The 23767-nt window shown below is 39.9% G+C and overlaps 2 protein-coding genes across 4 annotated transcripts in view; one reads left to right on the top strand and one right to left on the bottom strand.

The window, feature by feature from the left end:
• The window catches only part of LOC132769363 (large ribosomal subunit protein eL32), a 262210-nt gene that overhangs the window by 106495 nt on the left and 131948 nt on the right, over window positions 1–23767 (top strand). The window lies entirely within an intron of this gene.
• IFT122 (intraflagellar transport 122) overlaps window positions 5383–23767 on the bottom strand; it is a 99392-nt gene continuing 81007 nt past the window's right edge. For 2 of the 3 annotated variants that reach the window (XM_067463495.1, XM_060766257.2), the window contains 8 exons: window positions 22886–22983; window positions 22469–22569; window positions 20597–20762; window positions 13456–13567; window positions 10748–10876; window positions 9980–10059; window positions 8296–8460; window positions 5383–5899 (listed from right to left, as the gene is read on the bottom strand). In XM_067463495.1, coding sequence (XP_067319596.1) covers window positions 5816–5899; window positions 8296–8460; window positions 9980–10059; window positions 10748–10876; window positions 13456–13567; window positions 20597–20762; window positions 22469–22569; window positions 22886–22983 — 935 coding nt within the window. In that variant the 3' untranslated portion in view covers window positions 5383–5815. Of the gene's footprint in view, window positions 5900–8295; window positions 8461–9979; window positions 10060–10747; window positions 10877–13455; window positions 13568–20596; window positions 20763–22468; window positions 22570–22885; window positions 22984–23767 lie in introns of those variants that run through there. The other variant, XM_067463494.1, reaches the window with a different exon arrangement.

Raw genomic sequence — 23767 nt, 5'->3', positions numbered from 1 at the left:
ATTCCTAAATATGACATGAGAAGCTGGTTTGTTTTTATGCGGACCATTCATCCATCTTCCTCAATATTATCCACACTGACTCCAGGGCTCAAAAAGAGCTTCTTCTCTCCTGCCCTATTTGGCAAGGCTGCCTGGAGTGAAAGATAAGACAGGGCTCCTCTTTCCATGTATAGAAGAATTTCCTTTGACATCAGTAGGAGGCTAGCAGTGGCTTGTGGGCCAAGTGGGTGGTTAAGGGTTCACTGCCAAATAGCGGAGGAGGCAAAGTTCCTCCTTGTGTTCAGATCATAAATTCAACTATTATCCAATATCGAGAGCCTCCCCATGTGCCAGGGGCTGGTATTACTTTTACATTAGGCATCCCTCCACAGGTATGGTCTTTACTTTTGTGGACTTGATTATTAATGGATTTTATTTAAAAATGACTCTGGTCAACTTCCTTCATTCATGCTGAAGGAATTAGAGAGTTTTAGAGAGAACATTTTCCTAGTAATCTTTAGGTCCCTCCAGTGCGATTCTAGGTTAGCTTCCAGTGGAGGTTGACCCTACAGTTGTCTTGGAAGATTGAGAAACTCCTACAAGGGTTGAATGAAAATTAATACCTCCACCTTTGTAACTCCTCAAAAGATGGCAGTATTGGTATGCGGCAGGTACTGGCTTGTTCAGTAAACTCTCCTCTACAGTTCCATTTTGGCAGGAAGCATTAGCATTGAACGATTGTGTTGTTAAAGTGCAAAGTATGGAACCCTGTGCAGACAGTCGGTAAATGCAACTTAAGCAACATGCAGTCATTGAATTCTTGACAGCAGAAGGTGTCACCCCAAAGGAGATTCATCAGAGAATGCAAACTGTTTATGGTGATTGTGTTGATGTGAGTACTGTGTGTCGCTAGGAGATTAAGTTTAAAGATGTTGAAGTGGGAACATCTGACTTGTGTGACAAACAAAGAGTTGGACGTCCTGTGACAGCAACCACCGAGTTTCACAAGCAAAAGGTTGACAGATTGATTCAGGATGATCATCGTATCACTCAGAAAGAAATTTCAAGTATAATCGGCATTTCACAAGAACGTGTGAGTCACATTATTGCTTTGCTTAGCTATCGGAAGATCTGTGCACGATAGGTACCCAGGATGAGAGAACTGTGAAATGCTGGTTGTGGAAACAGAGTGTCGATTTCTTCCGTGATGGCTTCAGAAAACTTGTTCATCGTTGGCAGAAATTGTCTGGTGATTGTGTGAATAGTGAAAAGTGAAAAGTGAAAAGTGAATAGTGGTAGTTAAAGAGCACATTCTAAGGATTATTTCTGTGTTTGATTTATTAAAATGTTCCCATCCCAACCCAAGTAACAAAGATGGGAGGCATTACTTTTCATTCAACCCTCGTATATGCAAAGCACATGCTTAAGCATTAAGCCATGGCCCTCCTCCATGAATACAAATTCAATGAGAATTTTCAACTAGTTCAAAACTACTGAATTAAAAAAGAAAAAAATGAATGTTTATGACAGTGGTTCCCAACCTGTGGCCCATGGACCACCAGTGGTCCCCAGGAACTAACTGTTACTACACCACTGCAACAAGAGACATTGGTCTCACAAAATCCTGTTTTGGCAGTGGGGATGTCGGGAGGGGAGAGGCTGACATCCCATGAAAGGTATGGCAAGCCTCTTGACTGCTGCTTCTCCTCCTCCTCCTCCTCCTCCTTCCCCCTGCCTGGAAGAAGGGGGCGCCTTGGTGTCTTTGTTTTTAGGACTGTTCCTGGGGTTATTTGAGATGCTGATTCAGTAACTTGCATTGGATAGACCGCAACTGATCCAGATTATTAAATATGGTTTTCTGTGGGTGAACAGATGGCTACTACTGAATGGCATATGTTCTGTATCAGGAACTAGAGCTGATGTGGTCTATCCAATACAATTTTCTGAATCAGCACCCCAAATAACCAAACCAAATCTAAAAATTACCAAAAACCAATTCTTAATCCTTTTGGTACTAATGTTGGAGAGTGGTCCCTAGTCAAAGTGGTCCTTGGTCAAAAAATGGCTGGGAACCACTGGTTTATGGTAAATTTCTCACTATAAAAGAAAGTAAACATTCCTGCCACCAACTGGGGTCCTTCGTAGGAAAAAAAACTTCTGCATGCCCACTTTTAAGTAAATTGGTAATTTTTTATTATTGTTATTTATATGCCATACTACGGGGTTGTTTTCTCTTCTTGCTGCCGTGGATGGTTTTAATGTTACTCTTGTTTCCAGCTCTCATTTACTTGGTATTTTTATTGTTTGATTTTATTGGAAGCTTCATATTTAACTATGTTGTTAAGCCACTCTGTGGTCTCTCATAACCAAAAGACAGGATGGAAATTCCCAGATAAGCAAATACACTTAATTTACTGCTAAGGATTTAACATTGCTGAAAAATAATTTACGGTGGTGATTACTTTTTATACATTCTGGAACCAGCATGCCCCTGGGAAATGAGCTCAGTTGTCTTCTGGTTCACATTGCACAGCGTAACTATCTGCAGATTTAATGACAACTTTTTGGAAGATGGGGTGACATGAGTACTGATGATTAGGACATGTAAAGGTCTACCATGCTAGTATGAGCTCTCAGGGTTGCCATTAACAACAACAGGTCTGAATTCTTCAATACTTAAATTCTATTATTAAATAGAACTTTCTCTTCTCCGAGAGATGTGCCAAAAATAGTGTCTGAACTGCAAGGTTGTCAGTTGATGCACAAGCCATTGCAGGTCCAACATCCCCTAAGAAGAAAGCTCGAGATTAGAGATTCATACAGCCTGGAGGAAGAGCTTTGGTGAGGCTGATATGTGTATGTTGTGGGAGTATCTTGGAAGTGGGAAAGGGGAATATTTCTATCCTGCTACACTTCTGAGCCCTTCCTCTGTTATACTAAAAGGAAAAAGACCTTTTGGATAACTCTGTGGAGAACCACCGTCAGAATAGTAGGCATTAAACTAAAACCTGCCAGTGTTTACTACTGCTAGAGGTTCTCAATGAGGATTACATAGTATTGGCTGAGGGATTTAGAAAGTGTGTGTGTGGGGGGGGGGGGTTATCATTTTCTCTCTCTTTATCCTCAAATCTTTCTGTATTGGTGAAATGTAGGGTTTTTTAAAACCCTAGACTCATGGCACATATCCCCACCACCACCTACTTTTCTCCTCTACCAGAGTAGTTACTGTCAGGCGTTAAGATCACTAGCAGGCTAGTACCCTTATGTCTCCCGCCCCACCTCAGTTCCACTGTTTTTCCACTGACACCTCATTTCATTGTCAGGCCATGTGAATTACAAGGGGGGGGGGGGGGGAATCATTGTTTAATTTGGAAATATATATACTTCTGCATACCTAAAGAAGCATCCATACAGGCAGAAACTAGTAAGTAACAACCTCTTTATTCCACATTCCTGATAAGCATTCTGTCACATTAATTAACTACTAGGAGAAATACCTGGGGTATGCAATGCAGTGTCTGCAAGGCATTGCTGTGCCACTGTCTGGGATGCCAAAGTTTGGGGAAGTGTCTTGCAGTGCTACTCACGCCTTAGGGATGCTCAAGTCCCATTATATGCAGTAGCATAATAAAATGGTTTCCCTTGTATATAACGCAAAATCAAGGCTTGTTTTTATTGTTATTTTTTTAAAATTGTGTCCACGGATGGTTGATGGGTGCAGAATTCATGAATATGGAGAACTTTCTATATGCAGGTATGCAGACAAGAGTGAGCACTAGAGGGCCATTTTCATACTGAAGAATTTATTAATTAATTAGCAAGGCATAGTCTAGAATGGAATGTAGCATCCTTTTCCTGACAGAAGTTTCAGCATGACTTCCATTGTTACCATATTTCATCACATAATAGTCACACTTTCCCTTTCTTTTCCCTTAAAAAAGGGGGTGCGACTATTATGCAGTGAAAAAAAATGTGTCCAGCTATGGTGCTCCAAGGGAGAGTAATGGGGCAACAGAGCTCTGCTGTCATATTCTCTGGCCAGAGTACATAGCAGCTAGGCTTGGTATCATCTGATGATTGTTCTGTGGCCAATTAAATACTGGAATCATTTGCAAAAATAACTTACACTGGAATAACTGGAGTTCTGCATAACTCAGCAAGAGGATTTTGACATACCATTCCACGCTAACATGCTCTTCAGGAGCTTCAAGTGTGCATCATCTAGGAAGCCCAGAGGGAGAATGTGAATTAGGAAGAGGCAGAGAGGAGTTGCTTGTATGTGCTTTGGATCCTTCTCCTCCTCCCACTCCTCTTGGCTCAACTGCTGCCACCATTCTTTTAAGTCTGGCAACTCATACATGCCTGTCAAGCTGTTTGGTGGTTTAAAAATATTGTTTTAAATTATAAATTGGCAAGCAAATTCCTGCATTTAGTGAGGGCTCTGCTTTATATTTAAGTGCTTCTCTTTAACTTCCAAACTGATGGGCACCCAAACTGTTGAGTCTGCTCATTAGAGGAAATAATGACAGTTACACAACGCAACTCCCAGAGAAGCTCCATACAGCTCTGTGAGTAGTTCAGCTTACTCCCTGCCATTCGGTTCTGTAGTAAATTCTTGTAACAATAACATTTTTTTCAAAATAATAATAATCCCACAACATGGTGACATGGTTGTATACAAAACTACAGGTTTATAGGTGATGTAAAAGTAGCTGAACTATTTTGGAGTTCGCCTTATTTTGAAGCAACATGAGGGAAAAGTGCACAATTTAGAGTATATTATTATTAGTACCTCTTAGGATCCATGATATTTAAATGATGACCTGTGCTCCCTTGGCTATTTTTTCGCCAATTACTGGAGCTTCCAGGAAAGAAACAATTCTGGGGAAAACACCCCGTAGTCCCCCTTATCAGATGCCATAAGAAGCATTGGGTTAAACAATATCTGTATAAAATTTATTTTTTCTAGCAAATACTTTCTAGCTAACGTAGGGTAGCTTAATTATTTGTGCGTATACCTTATGCTCCCACTTTTATTCAGAGATATATAAAAGTCACACCATCATATGTTTCTAATTATCAGAATACTTTGAACGACATGTATATCAAGACAGTTTTGTAAGGGATGCTGGCATATTTTGGTCTCTACCTATTTGGAGACTGTTTTGCTGATCACTGTTGCTGCACATTTGCAAAATAGTGTATCTTCTGGACATAAGGAAAGATTCTTAACCACTGTGACAACTCTACAAATAAGGATTTCTATGTTTTGGATTCTTTGGGACTGCAGCTATAAGAATATTTAGCACTTCTGAGCACATGGGATCTTGAAAAACATTTCTCTTCTACCGTCATTTTTTGTTGAAACACAGTAGAAGCTCAAGAAATCTTCAACAGAAAATGTACACTTCAAAAATATTTTATTGGAAATTATAATAAAACCTGAATACCAAAAGATGAGCTTGGAACTCATCCGAGCAGGCACAAAAACAGCAGTTTACTCCAAACAGGATCTCAATGTAAGAGGCTGTTATTTGGTCCGTGACACATTGACAGGATGTTGTGAAAATGTCAAGAATATATTCTAGCATAACAGGATTATGTATATGTTTACAGATATAGTTACAAGGAGACTTCTTTCTGTTTAACTTGGTAAATGTACAAAGCAGTCATACAAATTCCTCAATTACTCACATCAAATATGTACAAAAGTAGTTAATTGCTTATTCTTATATTTTCCTCTCCCCAAACAATTGATTACAAAGACTTGGAAAGACTTTATAAGAGTCCCAACAGAAGAACTGTTCCATGCCTGAGCGGCTGGTTTCCCTCATTATCAGGATTCATCTGTTCTCCTCTGACAATATGGACAACAGTTATACTGCAGCACCAGGAGTTCGTAATCTTCTGAATGAAACATCTGCAAATGAAAGCTTCAGGTGTTAAATGTGCCTGAATGTAAGTCATAAGGTGGAGGGTGGGTAGGTTAGACTGTTCTGAGATCATTTCTGGCACTTTCTTCCTGTGTATAAGCAGTCTAAAAACTACAACATAGAAGGCTATCAATATTAGACTCATTCACAACTTCATTTGCAACGTCCTCCCACATGATACATATAATCACCAGTCAGTAATGTCCTCCTGCTGTTTCCGTAGGCCAAGCATGCTGACCTCTATGTAAAAGAATGTAAATAGACTCAAATTTGATTGTTAAAATGGGGCAAAATTAAGAAACAGATGAAAACATTTCAGTGTTCCAGGACATTCTGTTCCTGACATCGAAGTCACCAGACAACAGCCCAAGGCTACAATAATAATAATAATAAACTGCATACAGAAAATGATTAAATCGATTTTGTGAGTAAAATATTTGTATTGTGTATAGATTCATTCAGTATTCGGATATTATTCCCAGCAAAGAAAGATATTGTTCTTCAAGTATTAATTAAGCATATTGTTATTGTGAGACATCAAGCTATTTCCAACTTATCATGCTCCTAAGATGACACTATCATATCATGTGGGTGGGTTGAGATGGGGTGGCAAGATGTGTTCAGAGGGTGTTTTCCTTTGCCTCCCTCTGAGGCTATGAGAATACACTTTGCCCTAAGCCACCCAATGGATTTTCATGACTGAATAGGGATTTGTAGCCTGGCCTCTAGAGCCATTGTTCAATGCTCAAATCACTACACACTATGCTGGCTCTCTGTTTTTAAAACATAGCAAAATTTCATAGAAATGTAACTTTGGATAGCAAAACATTAAATAGTATCTCAAGTGATTGCAGCAGTAAATACATCATTCTGTTGTTTTTTTGTTTTTGTTTATTTTGCTGCATTTCTAGGGTCTGCCTTGCAACACAATAGGCCTGCTGCCGTCATTTACATGCCATTGTCTTTAGACATGTGTATAAATCCATGCCAACTGAGGATACACTTCATGCGTCTCAATAACACTTTCATGCTCCAGTCCATGACATATTGAGCCAATATATATTTGTTAGTTTTTAAGGTGCCATGTTCCTTTCTGTCTACAAACAGACTTACACAGCTATCTCTCAAAAATTAATATAATTGTAACTGAATGAACTGCTCATCTGTGTACAACTTTTCAGTAGATTTAGTCTCAATCATCCACCTCCAATAACAAACTGCAACCCTTGAGATATCATAAACAAAGATTCTCAAGCACCATGCAAAGTTTCATTTGAAAGATTTGGGTTTTGATTAGCCCTAAATGCTGAAGACAACATGAACAAGACTATGGAACGCAGGCTCTTAATCATGTTGTTTCTCTATATAACCTCATAATGTGTTCCTTCACACTAAGCACCCTCTTCACCCATAAAATCTATTTACTATTTGAGTCTTCCATGTTGTATGGCCATGTTCCAGAAGCATTTTCTCCTGACATTTCACCCACATCTATGGCAGGCATTCTGAGAGGTTGATGGATCTGTTGGAAACTAGGCAAGTTGGGTTTATATATCTGTGTAATATCCAGGGTGAGAGAAAGAACTCGAAATTCAGGACAGTAAATAAAGAGCAAAAAATAAAAATAAAAATAAAAAGCAGGGGAATTCCAGACAAGAATCAATCAGGGCCAGCTTACACCTCCCAATAAAGGATTCCCCCAGGCAGCAGGCAGCAAGGCATTGAAGCTGCAAGGCCATTAAATGCTAATCAAGGTGGCCAAGACAGGAGTTCTTTCTTCCACCTTTGACATTCTACAGATATATAAACCTCACTTGCCTAGTTTCCAAGAGACCCCTCAACCTCTCAGGATGCCTGACATAGATGTGGGCGAAACGTCAGGAGGGAATGCTCCTGGAACATGGCCATACCTCCTGGAAAACTCACAGCAATGCAGTGATTCCGGCCATGAAAGCCTTTAACAACACTTTTACTAACTGACTACTTCAACTAGATACTCAGAAAATGAGGGATAAAATCACCAAAGAGAAGTACAGTTCACTCTTCTGCTTTTTTTTTTTTTTAGCTTATCCAACGGATTTAGCCATTTTCTTTGATGGTTATTTACTTTTTAAAAACATGTCAGAGCTAAAATAGCTGTGGAACCTACTGAATGAATTACTGAGCTTTGTGTCAAAGCATATGTAAATCTCACTGATTCAATGGGTGTAATCTAGTTGGGGTTACTAGTGGTATTCCATCCTTTCTCTTTCCATTTTAAGCCTTCGTTTTATTTTTATTTTAAAGATCAGCCAGTTGTATATTATAACCAAACCAGGTCTTCCTGTTATATGTATTTCTGAGGAAAAAAATTCTCAGTTCCCAGGTGAAATCCTGCTCATACCTGAAAGCAGAAAGGACACATGGTGATGGGATTGTCTGGCAGCAGGGACCGGAAGTACTGCCAGCGCAATGGCTTTGGCCAGCGTTTCACCAGCACATCTCTTCTACTCATTGACCTAAGAATGGCACGGTTCACTACCACAGGAACAAATTCTGATCCTCCTTGCTGCAGGAAAAGAGTGATCAACAAAGGAATAAAATCTTTGAATTTTGCAGATCACTGAAAAGATTAGATTTTTTTTCAAATAATATGTATGTATTTCCAGTTTGCATATACTGAGGCTGCATTTGCACTGAGCTGTCAGGTTCTTTTTCTGTTCTGTTTAGCCCTGAAAATATCCCTACCTCTGGGAGGCTTGGAATGTCCTACTGCACCCGAGGCTTGCAAAGCATTGAAGAGATTCCCCTACAGCCCTGAACCCTTCATCACCAGCACTAAATCAGTTTTGTCACCCAAGGCAAACATTATATGCTTCAACTATTCCTTTTGTATTTATTGTCCCATAATTTGTCATGCTTGTGGAACTACAGCAGGAACAACTTCCACAAATTATCTTTCATTGACAGGAAACATCCTACTCACTTTCCAAAACGATACAAGGTGAGTGTCGTGACATCTGGTGCCCCATAGCGCACCCAAAGAAAATCCAGACCTCTAGGATATTTCAGAGGCACCATAGCTTCAAATAGCCACTTTTAATATCATTAAGACCCTGCCTACTGCTCTACATAATCTTTTTCAAATCACTTAATATTCACGTGCCACTGCAAATGCCTTTGAGGACTAATTTTAAAGACTGACTTTGATGGGCTAATTTTGACAGCTGCTGTCCTTAGAAATTAGCAGCTTTATGACTTTTGCTGCCAAGTCTTCTAGAACAATAAAATGCGGTTATACTCTGAAACTGTATCCTCATATAGTCCCAGATGGCAGTAGGTAGCTAGATAGGAGTGTGGGATTCAGCCCAGCATCAGCCTAAGGCACAGTGGAAGATGTCATAAGGGTCAGTGACACTCGCTGGGCCCAAAGCCACTACAGCTATTGCTGCAGCCAACACCAGCACCAAATGAATGCCTGATTTCCCACAGCAGTTCTCTAATTTCAGTTTGAAGTTAAGACATTTTCCGAAGTTGAGAAAAACTTGTGTATATCTCTCTTAAAATAAAAAGCAGAAATGTTAATATCCAAAATGCCCACTTTAATCAGTGTTTTAAAATCCACTTTGAGTGATTTTCAAGAGTCTAGCCACTTGACCTATGTCATCCTAGCTGGTCAGGTTTACAAACCATTGAAACATCTTAGGAAACATAAAAAAAATCCTTAGATAGGTTTCATGCTCCCCAAATAGCAATTGAAAATTAAAATGGCCAGGAAAAAAATCAAGACAATATTATACAGTCCAACACTTGTGTCCACAGGATTGGTATCCATGGTTTTATTTATGTCCGACAAAATATGTCATCTATAGGCATTTTAAGGGCTTCCAGCATGGCTTTATAGGATTCTTGGGCCACAAGTGCTTCATTTCAATAGGATTTGCTATCATCCCTGGTCTGTGTATCAATGCAAAATATTGGAATGTGACCCTGCAGGTATGTGGGTTGTACTGTATTACACTGTAGGGGTGATTCTTTGTAGTTCATTAACAGCACAAAGGAGGGGAGGGCTGGGGGGAAAGACTAACCTCAAAACTCAGTTTTGCTGTGAATGGATCATCCTCTTCAATCTCCTCTGCTTTGTAAAGAAGACTCATTGTCTGTATACCTATGAATGTTTGTTAGGGAGGAAACATGGCTCCAATACACACATTATGTAACTGCACTCTGTGCAAAGGTAAAGCTACAGAATTCTTATGATTTTAATACTTATTTCTACAATTCCCAGGTCTAACAGTGAAAAGCTATAAAACTGACATATAATTTTAGCAATGTCTGGATTATGACTTCTTAAAACTGTATTTACCCAGCACCGTCTTGCTGAAAGCAGAAAACTATACAAAATAATATTCATGTTATTGAATACGATGTTACTCTTCTCCTTTCAAACTTCCATAATATTCCTTAAATCTTTTTCCTCTCCCGTTTTCTTCTGTGTATTGTACATTGCATCTCGTCTTAAAAACAGATTTCATCTTCTCTAGCTTCATGCCATCATCCAGTCAGCAATACAAGATTCTGACAGTGAAAGGAGCACCTAAACTACCAAAATGACAAGAATTGGCAACACTATCTATAATGATGGATTGCAAAGTAAGCCCACTCTATTCTTCCTTTGCTGGAGGATATAATAACAAGATAGCAATTACTTGAAAATAAAGCAAACAATTATTTTTAGCCTTTACCACTTTGATGTTTTTTGTTGAAGAAGGTTTAAAAATATATACATATAGGATAGCTATATGTTTGTCTCAGTGGCATATTTTCCGAAGGAAGCGCCAGGAACAGAAGGATACTGTCACTCATCTGCTCTTGCCATTTACTGTCTCTCTTGTTTAGTCTTGGTACTTCCAGGTCAATCAAAGCAACAGCTTCTTCATCAGTGATCCCTTCCTCTAAATAGAACTCAACCAAGTGCAAGATGTCTGAAAAAGATACAAGTGAAAAAGGAAAGGACAGTTACTTCTGTAAAAAGCCTGGGGTTTCAGATTGTGAGGTGGTGGTGGTTTTGTCTTACGCTCCTCTACCCTGGATCATCAGTGATCAGGGTGGGTATAAGAACCCAGATGGTAAACTTATATTATTCCACACATACATATACATATTCTGAGCTCAAGCTTCCATTAGTAAAGGGTTCCATATACTTAGTTAACACAACTGAAAAAGATACTATGTAAACCATTTGTAGCTCCTGCCTCTTAGTCCACAGAAATTCAGGATTGTTTAAGAGGAGGCTTTAGCATCTGTATTGGGAGCAGTAACCCTAAAATAAGTGGAAGTTACTTAAAAGATTTCTTTAACATGCAGTCAACCTGAAAAATGTTGAAGGATGATTTGTCTAATTAGGAAGGTGGAGATAGTCCAGCACTGTTAGCCCTACTTTTAACAATGTAATTTGAAATTTTGAAAGGTTTTTGTTAGACATGGGCCCAGTTACCGTTTCATCCATTTATTTTGTGTTTTCATTCCTTTGTTTCATTCGGATGGCACAAAACAGTCCAACTCCCCATGGTCCGAAAATAATAGTGAAAAGAAGAAGAAAGTAGCGACAGTAACCGTATGGTCACCTGCTTTTCGGGCCATGTGGTGCGGCCCAGGGAGAATTTCTGTGTTGCTTTATCTCTGAGCCTAGTTAGGCCAATCAGAGGAGAAGAACGTAGTGATGTGAGCATGCATTGTTCAGGATATTGGGGCAAGCACCCCAAAGCGCTCATCACGTTGCACATGTCTTGCTCCTGTGCTTGCTTACTTCGCTTCCAGCCAGCCAATGATTTTTGCCTTAGCTTGGCTGCTTGTGCTTGGCTGTTTGTATATCTTTGGTTTCTTTATTTTTATTTCATTCTTTTTATTTTTATTTAACGGGACTGGGAGTTTTGAATGGGTGAGGGTGGTTTGTGCCAGGTGTCGCCCCTTGACAAGGGGCTTTGAGGAGAAGGGCATCTCTTTGCTTGCTGCCCAGATTCTTCTTTTTCTTTGCTTTGCTTTGCTTTTAAAATATTTTAAAGTCTTTGGGTGGCTGACAGAGCCTTAGTCAGGGCCACCCTAATTTTGTTTTCTTCTCCATTCCTCTCCTATCCCTAAATAGCCTTGTGAAAGATATTAATTATAATTATATTACTGTAATAGCATTTCAACCAGCACTTTAGTTGCATTTCTTACTTCTACATCTGATATATTTCTCTCTGTGGATATTCTGCCTCTTGAATTTTATTAAATAATTATTTTTCAAAGGAAAGTAATTGTTAGCCTTCAGTAGAATAATTTCTCCACCTTTGAAAACCACTATCTTTGTGATTGTGTTATGTTTTTATTTGATTGATTTTAATGTGTTTGTTTTTATTTGTAATATTTGGGCTTGTCCCCTTGTAAGCCGCCCTGAGTCCCCTTGGGGAGATGGTGGTGGGTATAAAAATAAAGTTATAATATTATTTTTATCTCTCTATCAAACCTTCAATCTCTATCTCTGTACCCTACCTTGTTCAGCCCTCTAAATCACTGGATTTCCAGGACTAGTTAAATCACATCTGTAATCGTTTTAAGAAAAACAGCCACAGAGTCACCTTCAAAGGAGTTTGACCAAGTTGTTAGGCTAAAAGTGGTAGATATGCACACCATGTATGGCAATTTTCACCCCTCTAGCCCTAAAACTGAAAAGAGGGAGAGCCTGAGAAGCCCTCCCATATCCGTGAATGGTCCAAAAAATTTTTTTCTTTCGGATGCAGAACAAAAATGCCCATTCGGAAAGGTGTCGGTTTTCGAAAGTAGCGCTCAAAAACGAAAATGGGGCCATTCGAATGAAACAAACAGAAATTGATAGATTTGGATTTTTGCCATTTTAATTGTTTCAATGTTTTAATGTTTTAGTGTGATTTAGAAATATGATGTTTTAATGACGGTCTGTAATACTGATGTTGGAAACCGGCCCGAGTCCCTCGAATGGAGGTGAGAAGACCGGTATACAAAGCTACCAAATAAATAAATAAATAGAGATTCTATACAAATGTACAAGACTAATATTAGTTACATTTTACTGGCCGTCCCCATGTTACAAGATAGGTTCTATAGTTTGTTCTTAAGTTGTATTTGTATGTAAGCTGGAACAGATACATTTATTAAGTGTAACTCCAGCCAATTTTTTTTTAAGTTTTGGATAGCATATGGAATGGTGATGTTTGTTATTCTGTCTGTGCCCCTGTTCAGAAGATTTCACCTCACTTTCTCTCCCTGTGACAATTGGATTAGGAAAGGTCTGGAGAACAAGCCCTATGAAGAGCATCTTAAAGACCTGTAGAAGAAAAGTTTTGGCTTGTCATGGAAACCACTATTTGTGACAGAACATCAATAGACAACTCTTTTTCTCATGACAACTCTTCCAGGAGTCAATTTCCCTTTCTAGGGGTAGATTTCCTCTCATTTCCCATTCTAACTAGGAGTTGTGTGTAAGTTGGATGTTTGTAACTTGGGGACTGCCTCTACTGATAGGAGCTTTGATCTTTCAGCATACCATAAGATGAAGCCGCAAAGACAAAAGGTTGCCGGCAATTGATACAAACGTTTCCCAGGTTGTTCAACAGGGGGTTGTGTGTGGAACATCTGTAACATAAAGGCACAAGCTCCTGTAAAGAAAGAGTGGAAAGTCAGTATGAGTAAACTGGCACAATCTGAACTATTTTGGTGGCATCACTAGGGTGGCCATTAAACTGAGAACTCTCTTTCTTTGCAGGCTTTCATCCCACTCAAGACAGTGGAACGAACTGCCAGAAGAGATTTGATAGCTAGATCCACTGTTGGAATTTATGATACAATTGAAGACGCATTTCTTCCAGCAGTCCTGTCTGGTCAATTTTAAGGATGTCATCACAAAGAGCTGTCTTTTAATAGTGTTTTATCTCTTGCTTTAATGATGCTGTATCCTGCTTAAAGCAGCAGGGAGAGACAGGTAATACATTTATTGTTGTTGTTGTTGTTGTTGTTGTTGTTGTTGTTGTTGTTATAGAAATATCAGACCACCTTACAAAGTAGGTTCTAGTGGAACCCTCCAATACTGGAGTAAGCATGAGAACACCTGTATGCACTCTCTGGATTCTGAACCATTTATTCATTTATTTCCAGCATTTCTATCCCGTCCTTCTCAACTCTCGAGGGGGGACTCAGGGCGGCTTACACCGGCAATCATCTATCCAAAGCATCACCACTGCAATTAAATATCTATCTATCATATATAATCACTCGCCACCATTTAGAAATACATACAAGGAATCAGAACATCAATAAGCATATCATTTAAAAAACGTGTTGGCCACAAGAAAAATGTAAAAATCTATATCATGATTACATTTCTGTCTACTAAAAGCTTATTTTATTGCTGCCTTGATTAGCCTAATAAGGATTTTTGAATTCCTATCTCCACTTCACTTCAAATCAAGGCATTCATGGAGTCATAAGATGTCAAGATCTAGACAGGAGCTACTAGTAAAGTTATATATGTGAGCCATCTCGTTCTCATGTAAGCCCCCAGCAGACTAGAGGAGGGCAAATGTTGTCCCTATCTTCAAGAAGGGGAAAAAAGGACCCAAACAATTACCATCCAGTCAGCTTGACATAAATACTAGGAAAGATCCTGGAGCAGATCATTAAGGTGGCAGTCTGCCATCACTTAGAAAGGAATGCTATGATTACTTAAAGTCAACATGGATTTCTCAAAATCAAATCATGCCAGACTAATCTTATCTCTTTTTTCGATAGAGTTGTAAGATTGGGAGATGCAGGGAATACTGTGGATATAGCATATCTTGATTTCAGTAAGGCCTTCAACAAAGTCCCCCATGATCTTCTTGCAAGCAAACTAGTCAAATGTGGGCTAGGCAATACTACTATTAGGTGGATCTGTAATTGGTTAAGTGATCAAACCCAAAGGGTGCTCACCAATGGTTTCCCTTCATCATGGAAAGAAGTGACTAGTGGAGTGCTGCAAGGTTCGAACCTGGGTCCAGTTCGGTTCAACATCTTTATTAATGGCTTGGGTGAAGGTTTAGAGGGCGTACTTCTCAAGTTTGTAGATGACACCAAATTAGGTGGGATAGCTAATGTTTCAAAGGACAGGATCAGAATTCAAAATGACCTTAACAGATTAGAGAGCTGGGCCAAACCTAACAAAATGAATTTCAACAAGGACAAATGTAAGATACTACAGTTATGCAGAAAAACTGAAATGCAAAGATACAAGATGGGTGATGCCCAGTTTGACAACAATCTATGTGAGGAAAGATCTTGGAGTCTTTGTAAACATGTTGAACATGAACCAACAGTGTGATGCAGCAGCTAAAAAGCCAATGGGATGCATCAAAAGGAGTATAGTGTCTAGATTAGGGTTAGGGTTAGAGTGAAGTCATGGTGCCTTTGTATTTTGCTTTGGTTAGACCTCACCTGGAATACTGTGCCCTATTATGGGCACCACAAATCAAAAGAGATATTGACAAGCTGGAAGGTGTCCAGAGGAGGGAGACTAAAATGATCAAAGGTCTGGAGAACAAGCCCTATGAAGAGCATCTTAAAGACCTATAGAAGAAAAGTTTGAGATGAGACATGATAGCCATATATAAATATGTTAAAGAGTGTCATAAGGAAGAGGGAGCAGACGTGTTTTCTGCTGCCCTTGAAACTCGGACTAGGAGCAATGAGTTCAAATTACAGGAAAGGAGATTCCACCTGAACATAAGTAAAAACTTCCTGACCATACGAGCTATTCAACAGTGGAACTCTCTGCCTCGTAGTGTGGTGGAAGCTTCTTCCTTGGAAACGTTTAAACAGAGGCTGGATGGCCACCGGTCAGGGGCATTTAAGATTGTGCAAGGGATTAGACTAGATGTCCCACATGGTGTCTTCCAATTCTATTTATTCTATGATTCCCTATACAGAAGATGTAACTGCAAGTAGGCAGTGCTCAGTAGAAAGCAACATTCATGAAAGAACTGACTGGAGGAATCCTTCTCTGGAATGCTATGTGCACAAGTTATTTAGGCCAAGGTTTAGGTTCTGTTTCACTGTGAGGTAAAGGAGCGGTATGAAAGAAAGAGAAGCCAAAAGAGTATCAAAATCCACAAGTATATAAAGAAAAAGAAAAATATTTACTTTCTCTCCAACTCGGTAAATATAAAATAATAGGTGGCCATTTTAAGACGGGAAAGGGCTCTCTGTGGCTTTTTCCATTACCACATTTTACCAAGATGGAGAATTCATTGCCATATAATGTGATGGCAACTAATACAAAGGGCTTAAATTAAAAATACCCGAGAGAAATTGTTTATCAGCCCCAGAGACTATATACATCTGGTGGCGTGTGAACTTTCTTGGAGCCATTTTCACAGCCACTGTTAGCAAGTCAACATTTTTACTTAAATGAATCCCCAGATGATCTCAGTCAGCCTAATAATTCTTATTTTCTTAATGTTCTTTTTACACCAATGGAATGGTATCAGTATCAAGTCAGACATATAATAGTGAAATTGGGACTTTTAAACTTTTATAAATATATTTCCAGAAAACGACTGCTGGAGTCATTACCTATCCGATTTTCCATTGCTGCAGAAGCAGATGAATCCTAGGCAACACATTGCCAGAAAGATGTGAACAAAGGTTGCTGAAGCAGGTCTTCTGGCTTGGAGGCTTGACAAAGCATAAGACCTTTTGATTCATTCACTTCCATGTTCTTTTAAATTGCACAATTACTTCAGGCAGCTATATGGATCTCCAGGGCCTTATTGTATTTATATTATTTCAGGTGGCCAGATGGAGTGCATTTTTTCCTGTTCATTTAAGGTTAAACATTTGCACCATACAATTTATTTTGACTGCACGCCCTTTTAGACAGAATTTCACTGAACATGGGAAAGGCTTGGACCACTACTAAAAAGAGGAAGGCCACCTTTTAGCAAGATAATTTACTAGAAGAAATGGGTCCCAAGAGCTTGAAAAGATGGGGTCCAAACAGAGGCGGCCCTAGGTAATTTTCAATGGTAAGCAAACAGCATTTTGGCGCCCCCCCCAAACCAATTATTGAAAATTTATATATATATATATATGTATGTATGTATGTATGTATGTATGTATATGTATATATATGGGGGGCATGGACACATTTTGGCCCTCCAAGTACTTTGGACTTCCTACTGGCTGTTTGGAATTGTGGGAGTTGAAGTCCAAAACACATGGAGGGCCAAAGTTGGCCCATGCCATCCATACACACACACACACACTAGCTGTCCCCTGCCACGCATTGCTGTGGCCCAGTCTGGTGATCTGGAAAATAAAGTAATGAAAAAGTGTTGGTTTCTAATAGATGTAATGTCTTGATGCTTGTGGGTAAACAGTATTCCTTGTTGTTTCTTTGTCAGTGTTGATGTGGAGATTATCTGGTTTGCCTACTCTGGAACATGCAACGTATTATTGTCCTTCTTTAGGGGTCCCTTTGAAATCAATATTATATCTGTCATATACATATGTATGTGTGTGTGTGTGTGTGTGAATCATACCTCTATCTATCTATCTATCTATCTATCTATCTATCTACCTCCATGGCTGTATGGCCCTTTGTCAGGAGGGCTTTGATTATGTTTTCTTGCCCTGGTGAAGGGCATTGGACTGGATGGCCTTAAGGCAGCATTTCTCAACCTGTGGGTCGGGACCCCTGGGGAGTTGCAAGGGAGTGTCAGAAGGGTCGCCAACAACCACCAGAAAACCCAGTATTTTCTGTTGGTCATGGGTGTTCTGTGTGGCAACACAGAACACCCACGTGCTCTGTGGCCCAATTCTATCTTTGTTTGGTTTCAGAATGCTCTTTGATTGTCAGTGTACTATAAATTCCAGTAACTACAATTCTCAAATGTCAAGGTTTTTTTTTTCCCCACACTCTATCTGTGTTCACATTTGGGCATATGGAGTATTCGTGCCAAGTTTGGTCCAGATCCATCATTGTTTGAGTCCACAGTGCTCTCTGGATGTGGGTGAACTACAACTCCCAAACTCAAGGCCCACCAAACCCTTCCAGAATTTTCTGTGCCAATGGGTTTTTGGCCTGCATAAATAGGAGTCTAGTGTCTAGATCCAGGGAAGTAATGCTACCCCTCTGTTCTATTCTCTGTTATGACTTTTATTTTATTGTTTTGTATTACTGTTATTGCTTTTATTATTGATGTGTTGTGGGCTTGGCCTCATGTAAGCTGCACCGAGTCCCCTGGGGAGATGGTAGCGGGGAATAAATAAAGTATTATTATTTTGCCTTGGTCAAACTACACCTGGAATCACTGTGTCTAATTCTGGGCACCACCATTGAAGGGAGAGGTTGACTCTAAGATGGGAAATGTTCAGAGGAGGGCAACTAAAACAATCAAAGGTCTGGAGAACAAGCCCAATGAGGAGTGGCTTAAAGGGCTGGGCATATTTAGCCTGCAAAACAGAAGGCTGAGGGGAAACACGATGAGGGCCATGGATCAATATATGAGGGGAAGTCCTAAAGAGGGAGCAGGCTTGTTTTCTCCTGCCTTGGGAGACTAGGACACACTGGAACAATGGCTTCAAACTACAGGAAAGAAAGGAGATTCCAGATGAACATAAGGAAGAACTTCCTGGCTGTAAGGAGAGCTGTTCAGCAGTGGAACTCTCCTTCTCTGCCCTGGAGTGTGTTGGAGGTTCCTTTCTTTGAAGGCTTTGAAATAGAGGCTGGATGGACATCTGTTGAGATGATTTGAATGTGCTTTTCTTGCTTCTTGGCAGGGTTTTCCTGTATTAAAGCTGAAGGAGGTTGGACTGGATGGCCCTTGAGGTCCCTCCCAACTCTTATTATTATTGAAGCTGGATTGCCACATGTTGGGCTTTTATTGTGGTTTTTCTATTATTAGTAATAACTCATTTTACCAAAAAAAAATCCCAGTAAAGATCCCTGCAAAGCTTTGCAAGGGAGGGGGAAGGAAGGAAGGGAGGGAGGGAGAGAAGAAGGAATGGGCAAACTTAGGCCCTCCAGGTGTTTTGGGAATTGTGGGAGTTGAAGTCTAAAACACCTGGAGGGTCAAAGTTTGCCCAAGTGTGCTATAACAGCCTGTCTCGCAAGAAGAACCACCCACCCACCCGACCCTTCCCGGCAGAGGGTTGTGCAGCTAGCTGCCTCCCTCTCTTCTCACTGGCGTCATTGGGGCAGAGAGGTGTTCGTGGCTTGGCTGCAGGGCGAGCAGAAGTTCGCTGGGGCGATATAAACACTGAATGGAGCAAGAAGAGAAGGAGGGAGGCGGGGCTTCTCACAGGCCTGGTTAACCCTTTCAGGACCCTACAAATGAGAGGGGAGCAAGAAGGGATGCAGTTGGGCACAATCCCTTCAACTGGCATGATGGCTCGATTGGGTTATTTTATTGATACAAAAGCACAGTTATGTCACAGCAAACAAGATCTATCTGCTGGATTATTATTATTATTATTATTATTATTATTATTATTATTATTATTATACTTCTTCTTAAGGAGGGATGCAGTTGGGCAAAATCTCTTTAACTGCCCTCGTTCTATTATTGTTGTTATTTCGTTGTTATTATATTATATTATAATTATTCCTCTTGAGCTCCATCTCCCAGAAGAAATAGTTATCTAAATTCCTCTGCTATTTGGGCTCTGCACATAAACTAAAACATTAAAAAGGAAACTATACGTGAGATGCAAATTGGTTGCATCAAACAGGCAAACGGCAGGCAGGTTTGTGTAGCTCCCTGGGTCCAGGAAGGCACGAAGCAGCAGAAGGAAGGAGGCTGGGGGGCTCCTCCTCCTCCCTCCTTGCTCTTTTCAGTGAGCCAGTCGCTTCACTGGGGTTGGAGAACGAAGGGAGGCCCAGGGAAGGAGGCCTAAGGTGGCCCCCACCAGGAGCAGCAGCGGCACAGCGTGGGCCAGGCACTCTGTTGGAAGGAAGGAAGGAGGTAGCTAAGGAAGGAGGCCAAAGGCAGCCTTCATACCTCTGTCTTTCAACTGGCGAACTTCTCTCAGTGTGCTGCAGAGCCCTCGCGCGCTCCACGTGCAGCTTCGTGCTCTCTCACTGAGAGCCCCATGCGCAGGCGCAGTATTTCCTGGGCTGCCATGCCCGGGCGCCTCTGGGTCCTAGCGCCCTACGCACTCGTGTAATCTGTTTACTGTGTTGAGCCGCTCCTGGTCGAGGGGCATTTACAGAGGTGCCTCTGCGCCCCGGCAAAACAAAAGTGTTCCGCGGCTGCTTACTTTGCATAATGGATGAGCCGCCCCTGGGTCCAAAGCATGAGAACTGCAAATACAAGAGAAACTGTGGACAGCCCCAGGAAAAAGAAAGGCATCAGTAAATGCTTCTGGGAGTAGATGAAAACAGAAGCTTTGGACCAATATGGTAAGGCTTGATAAACTGGTAAGAAAAGGGAGAAGGGCACATACAGATTATAGGGCAAGGTAAAAAGTATGTAAAAATGCAGGTTCTCCTTTCCAATTATTATTTGAATAGCGACCTCAAATGCAATGTAACCTATTGCTACATAAACAGTGCATTTGTTTCTAGCATGTCTTAGATTTTGCACCAATGCCAAAATGATCTCTTGTGCCTTGTCAAATTTAAAAATCTGAGAACGATAAAAAAGGAAACTTACTTCACTGTCAAGGAAAGGCTTGGATCGGATTGTCAAACTTCCCAGCTCAATTGATTTCTGAAATCTTGCTGGAATCTGCAGCCCCTGCAACTTGTCATAGGCATGACGAGCCAATTTATAGGCGCCCAGAGCTTTGCTCTGCTTTGCCAGGGCAAATAACGTATTGCTGTAATCAAATTAAGGAACAAAACGTACACATGGCAAGGAGGAAAAACCACATCATTGCTTTCAATTAGAGGAGGTATGCACTGAAGCGCAACCAAAGCCAGGCCTTGCAAGAGATCTCAACTAGAAAAGTCAGTTTACATCATCATGTTTACATAAACACAATATGAAACAACAACTAGTATGCTGAATGGAATGGCATAACAGGAGGTGGCAAGAAAGCATGTGTGCCTGAGCAAGATAAAGAGGTAACATCAGTAAGAAGTGGCCCTTTATGTCAGGGATTTGTAATACTCACAGAGAGAATACAGGACATAAAGATGGCTTGCAATGAAGAATGTATGCCATATTTGATCAATATGCCTCTGTTGTGCAACTTTAAACTGGTATCCTTAAACTGCAGCCCTCCAGCTATTTGGGCCTCCAACTCCTAGAATTCCTGATAATTAAACAAGCTGGCTACAACTTCTGGAAGTTGAAGGACCAAACAGCTGGCAGGCCACAGTTTGAGGATGCCTGTCATGAAATGTTACATGCAACATGCAGCACACAAAGAAGCATTGCCAGATCTACTCTGCAAACACAAGTCCTATAGCCCATCACACAAAGAAGCGAGTTTCTTCATAGTTGATAAGTGATCAGCCAACCGCTAAGTGGCCAAATCTAGCCTTCCAACAAGCCCTATCTTATAAATTGAGCATTAACAGGTTTACATTTTAAAACTTCACCTCATCTGGGTTAATTGGATTCCAAACCTTTCATCCAACATCACAGGGTAAGATACCCGTGGCAAGTTATCAGGCACTTCTCCCAAATCACAAGAACGAGGTTAGCCCTGATTATCTTCTACACCCTGAGCTATGAAGTATATTAGTAAGATTTGTAAGCACAGTGATCAAAGATTTTGGCATCCTTCATAATTTTAAAATTATGTCTGTTTATTCTATTTTCAAAACATCAAAAAGAGAGCACTAAAACTTAGCTTAAATCTGATACAAGGCATTCCGGATTTCACCCAGGTGTTGAAGTAGTTTTACTCGACCCTATAGGACAAAACTACTAGGGACACAATCCTAAGAAAAAGCAAAGAAAACTTCGCTGTTAAAGACGGAAAACAGGAAAAGGGAGCTACTTTTCAGGCAATTCGTCCTGAAAAAGCTAAGTACTGTGTACACAAAACAGCAATGCTCCAGGATATGAACAACAAATTGTTTTTAAACATACCTGGATATGTCAGGGATTGAATCAGAAAGTGATGGCATACAAAGTTGCTGCAAAAATAATAGTGTTGGGGCTCTTTAAAAACCAGCCAATTCAGGGTGCTGCGAGCTCTTCTGAGCTAGAGTCTTTAATATGAGATGATTTGATGTTTTGGGCTCCAAGCATCTGAAGGAAAACATTTCTTTTTAAAAAATAATAATAATTCTGAGCTCTATGCCTGCATGGCTTATAGGTGTCTTTTATGGTACCGAGAAACTGGCTTTGGACTCTGAGTGTTAAAAAGATTTGGAGGATCTGAACACTGAGGAAATGGAAGAGCCATGTAAGATTTTTCTAGGCAATACATTTCTGCTTATAGTTTTAGGCTTTTCACAATATAACCCATACCAATAAATCTTTTGTTTGGTTTAGGAGGCATATCTTTGATTTGGCTTGTTGTGGATCTTGGGAGAAAGATCCAATCAATCAATCAATTTCAAAGGATACACTTTAGAGATTCCCAAAGGAGTTTCCTTAGTGAGGCTATGAAGTAAAAATCTGGACACATTGAATAGGGTTTCAGGCAAATAGTGATTGAAGGGTTCTTCCTGCAGTGTTTTAAAAAAAGGTAACACTAGTAAGAAATACACAGGCATTCGCTGATTTCTATCTTACATGACACTGTTTTATTCAGAAAGTAGCCACCCTCGAAGACTCCAAAAAGAACAGATCTAATCTTTTCTTTAAAGACAGAGGTCACAAAGATAAGCCATTCAGGGGACAATTCAAACTGGCCTGAACACATGAGAGCAGATTCCCAAAACACAGGAAACATAAGGAACAAAAGATATTATTTAACTGTTTACTGAATAGTTTAAAGCACAGAGAGTGAACTAAGTGTGAAGCTTTTAGGAAATATCTTACAGTGCACTTGTGGATGAAGTGATAGGCATGATAAAGTTCTGCCAAATGCTGGAAGTGATGGAACTTCTGTAACATTTCAGTCTTCTGCTGTTCATTCTCTGAGGGAGGGAAAGGCAGTCTCAGTTTTTTTTTTAAAAAAACCCACTGATCAGCTGCCAACCAGTAATGAGAGATGTACTAAAGAAACAGCACAGACCATTTTGGTTACTACACTAGCACTCCAAGAACATTATGACCGCGGAACAAGTATGTCTCAAAGTCTACCATGTGTAGTCTGATGAGCTACATACAAAATTCTGTACTCTTAATTCAGAGGAATTAAAATGACAAATGACACTGGTGAATATTTTTAGCATGGCCAGGGGCTATGGCTAACCGTAGACCATATTTGTCATTCATTTCTGGGAACTCAATCTACAGAAGTTACAGGGAAAGTAAAGGCCATATATACTCAAGTATAAGCAGAGTTTTTCAGCCGTTTTTAGGCTGAAAAAGCCTCCCTCAGCTTATACTCGAGGCAAAGTTATTTATTATTTTACTCTGTTGTTGTTGTTGTTAACATTTATTATTTACTCTATTTATTATTATTACATTTATTATTTTACTCTATTCATTATTGTTATTATTACATTTATTATTATGATTACATGTTTTATTTTTCCCTATTTTATTATAACATTTTGATTATTTTACTCTATTATTATTATTATTTTATAACATTTATTATTTTACCCTATTAATATTGGAAGGATACTAAGCACATTTAGATTTACATTGAGACTTTAATGGCCTGAATAATGGACTCTGGAAAACTATTTGGATATGAGACCATGACTAAGTATCTTATATGTGTTTTTTTTAATCTGTTTGATAGATTAGGAT

The sequence above is a fragment of the Anolis sagrei genome, chromosome 2 (genome assembly GCF_037176765.1).
Source record: "Anolis sagrei isolate rAnoSag1 chromosome 2, rAnoSag1.mat, whole genome shotgun sequence".
NCBI lineage: Eukaryota > Metazoa > Chordata > Lepidosauria > Squamata > Dactyloidae > Anolis > Anolis sagrei.
The sequence above is the reverse complement of the archived record's forward strand: the minus strand, read 5'-3'. Positions and strand labels throughout refer to the sequence as shown.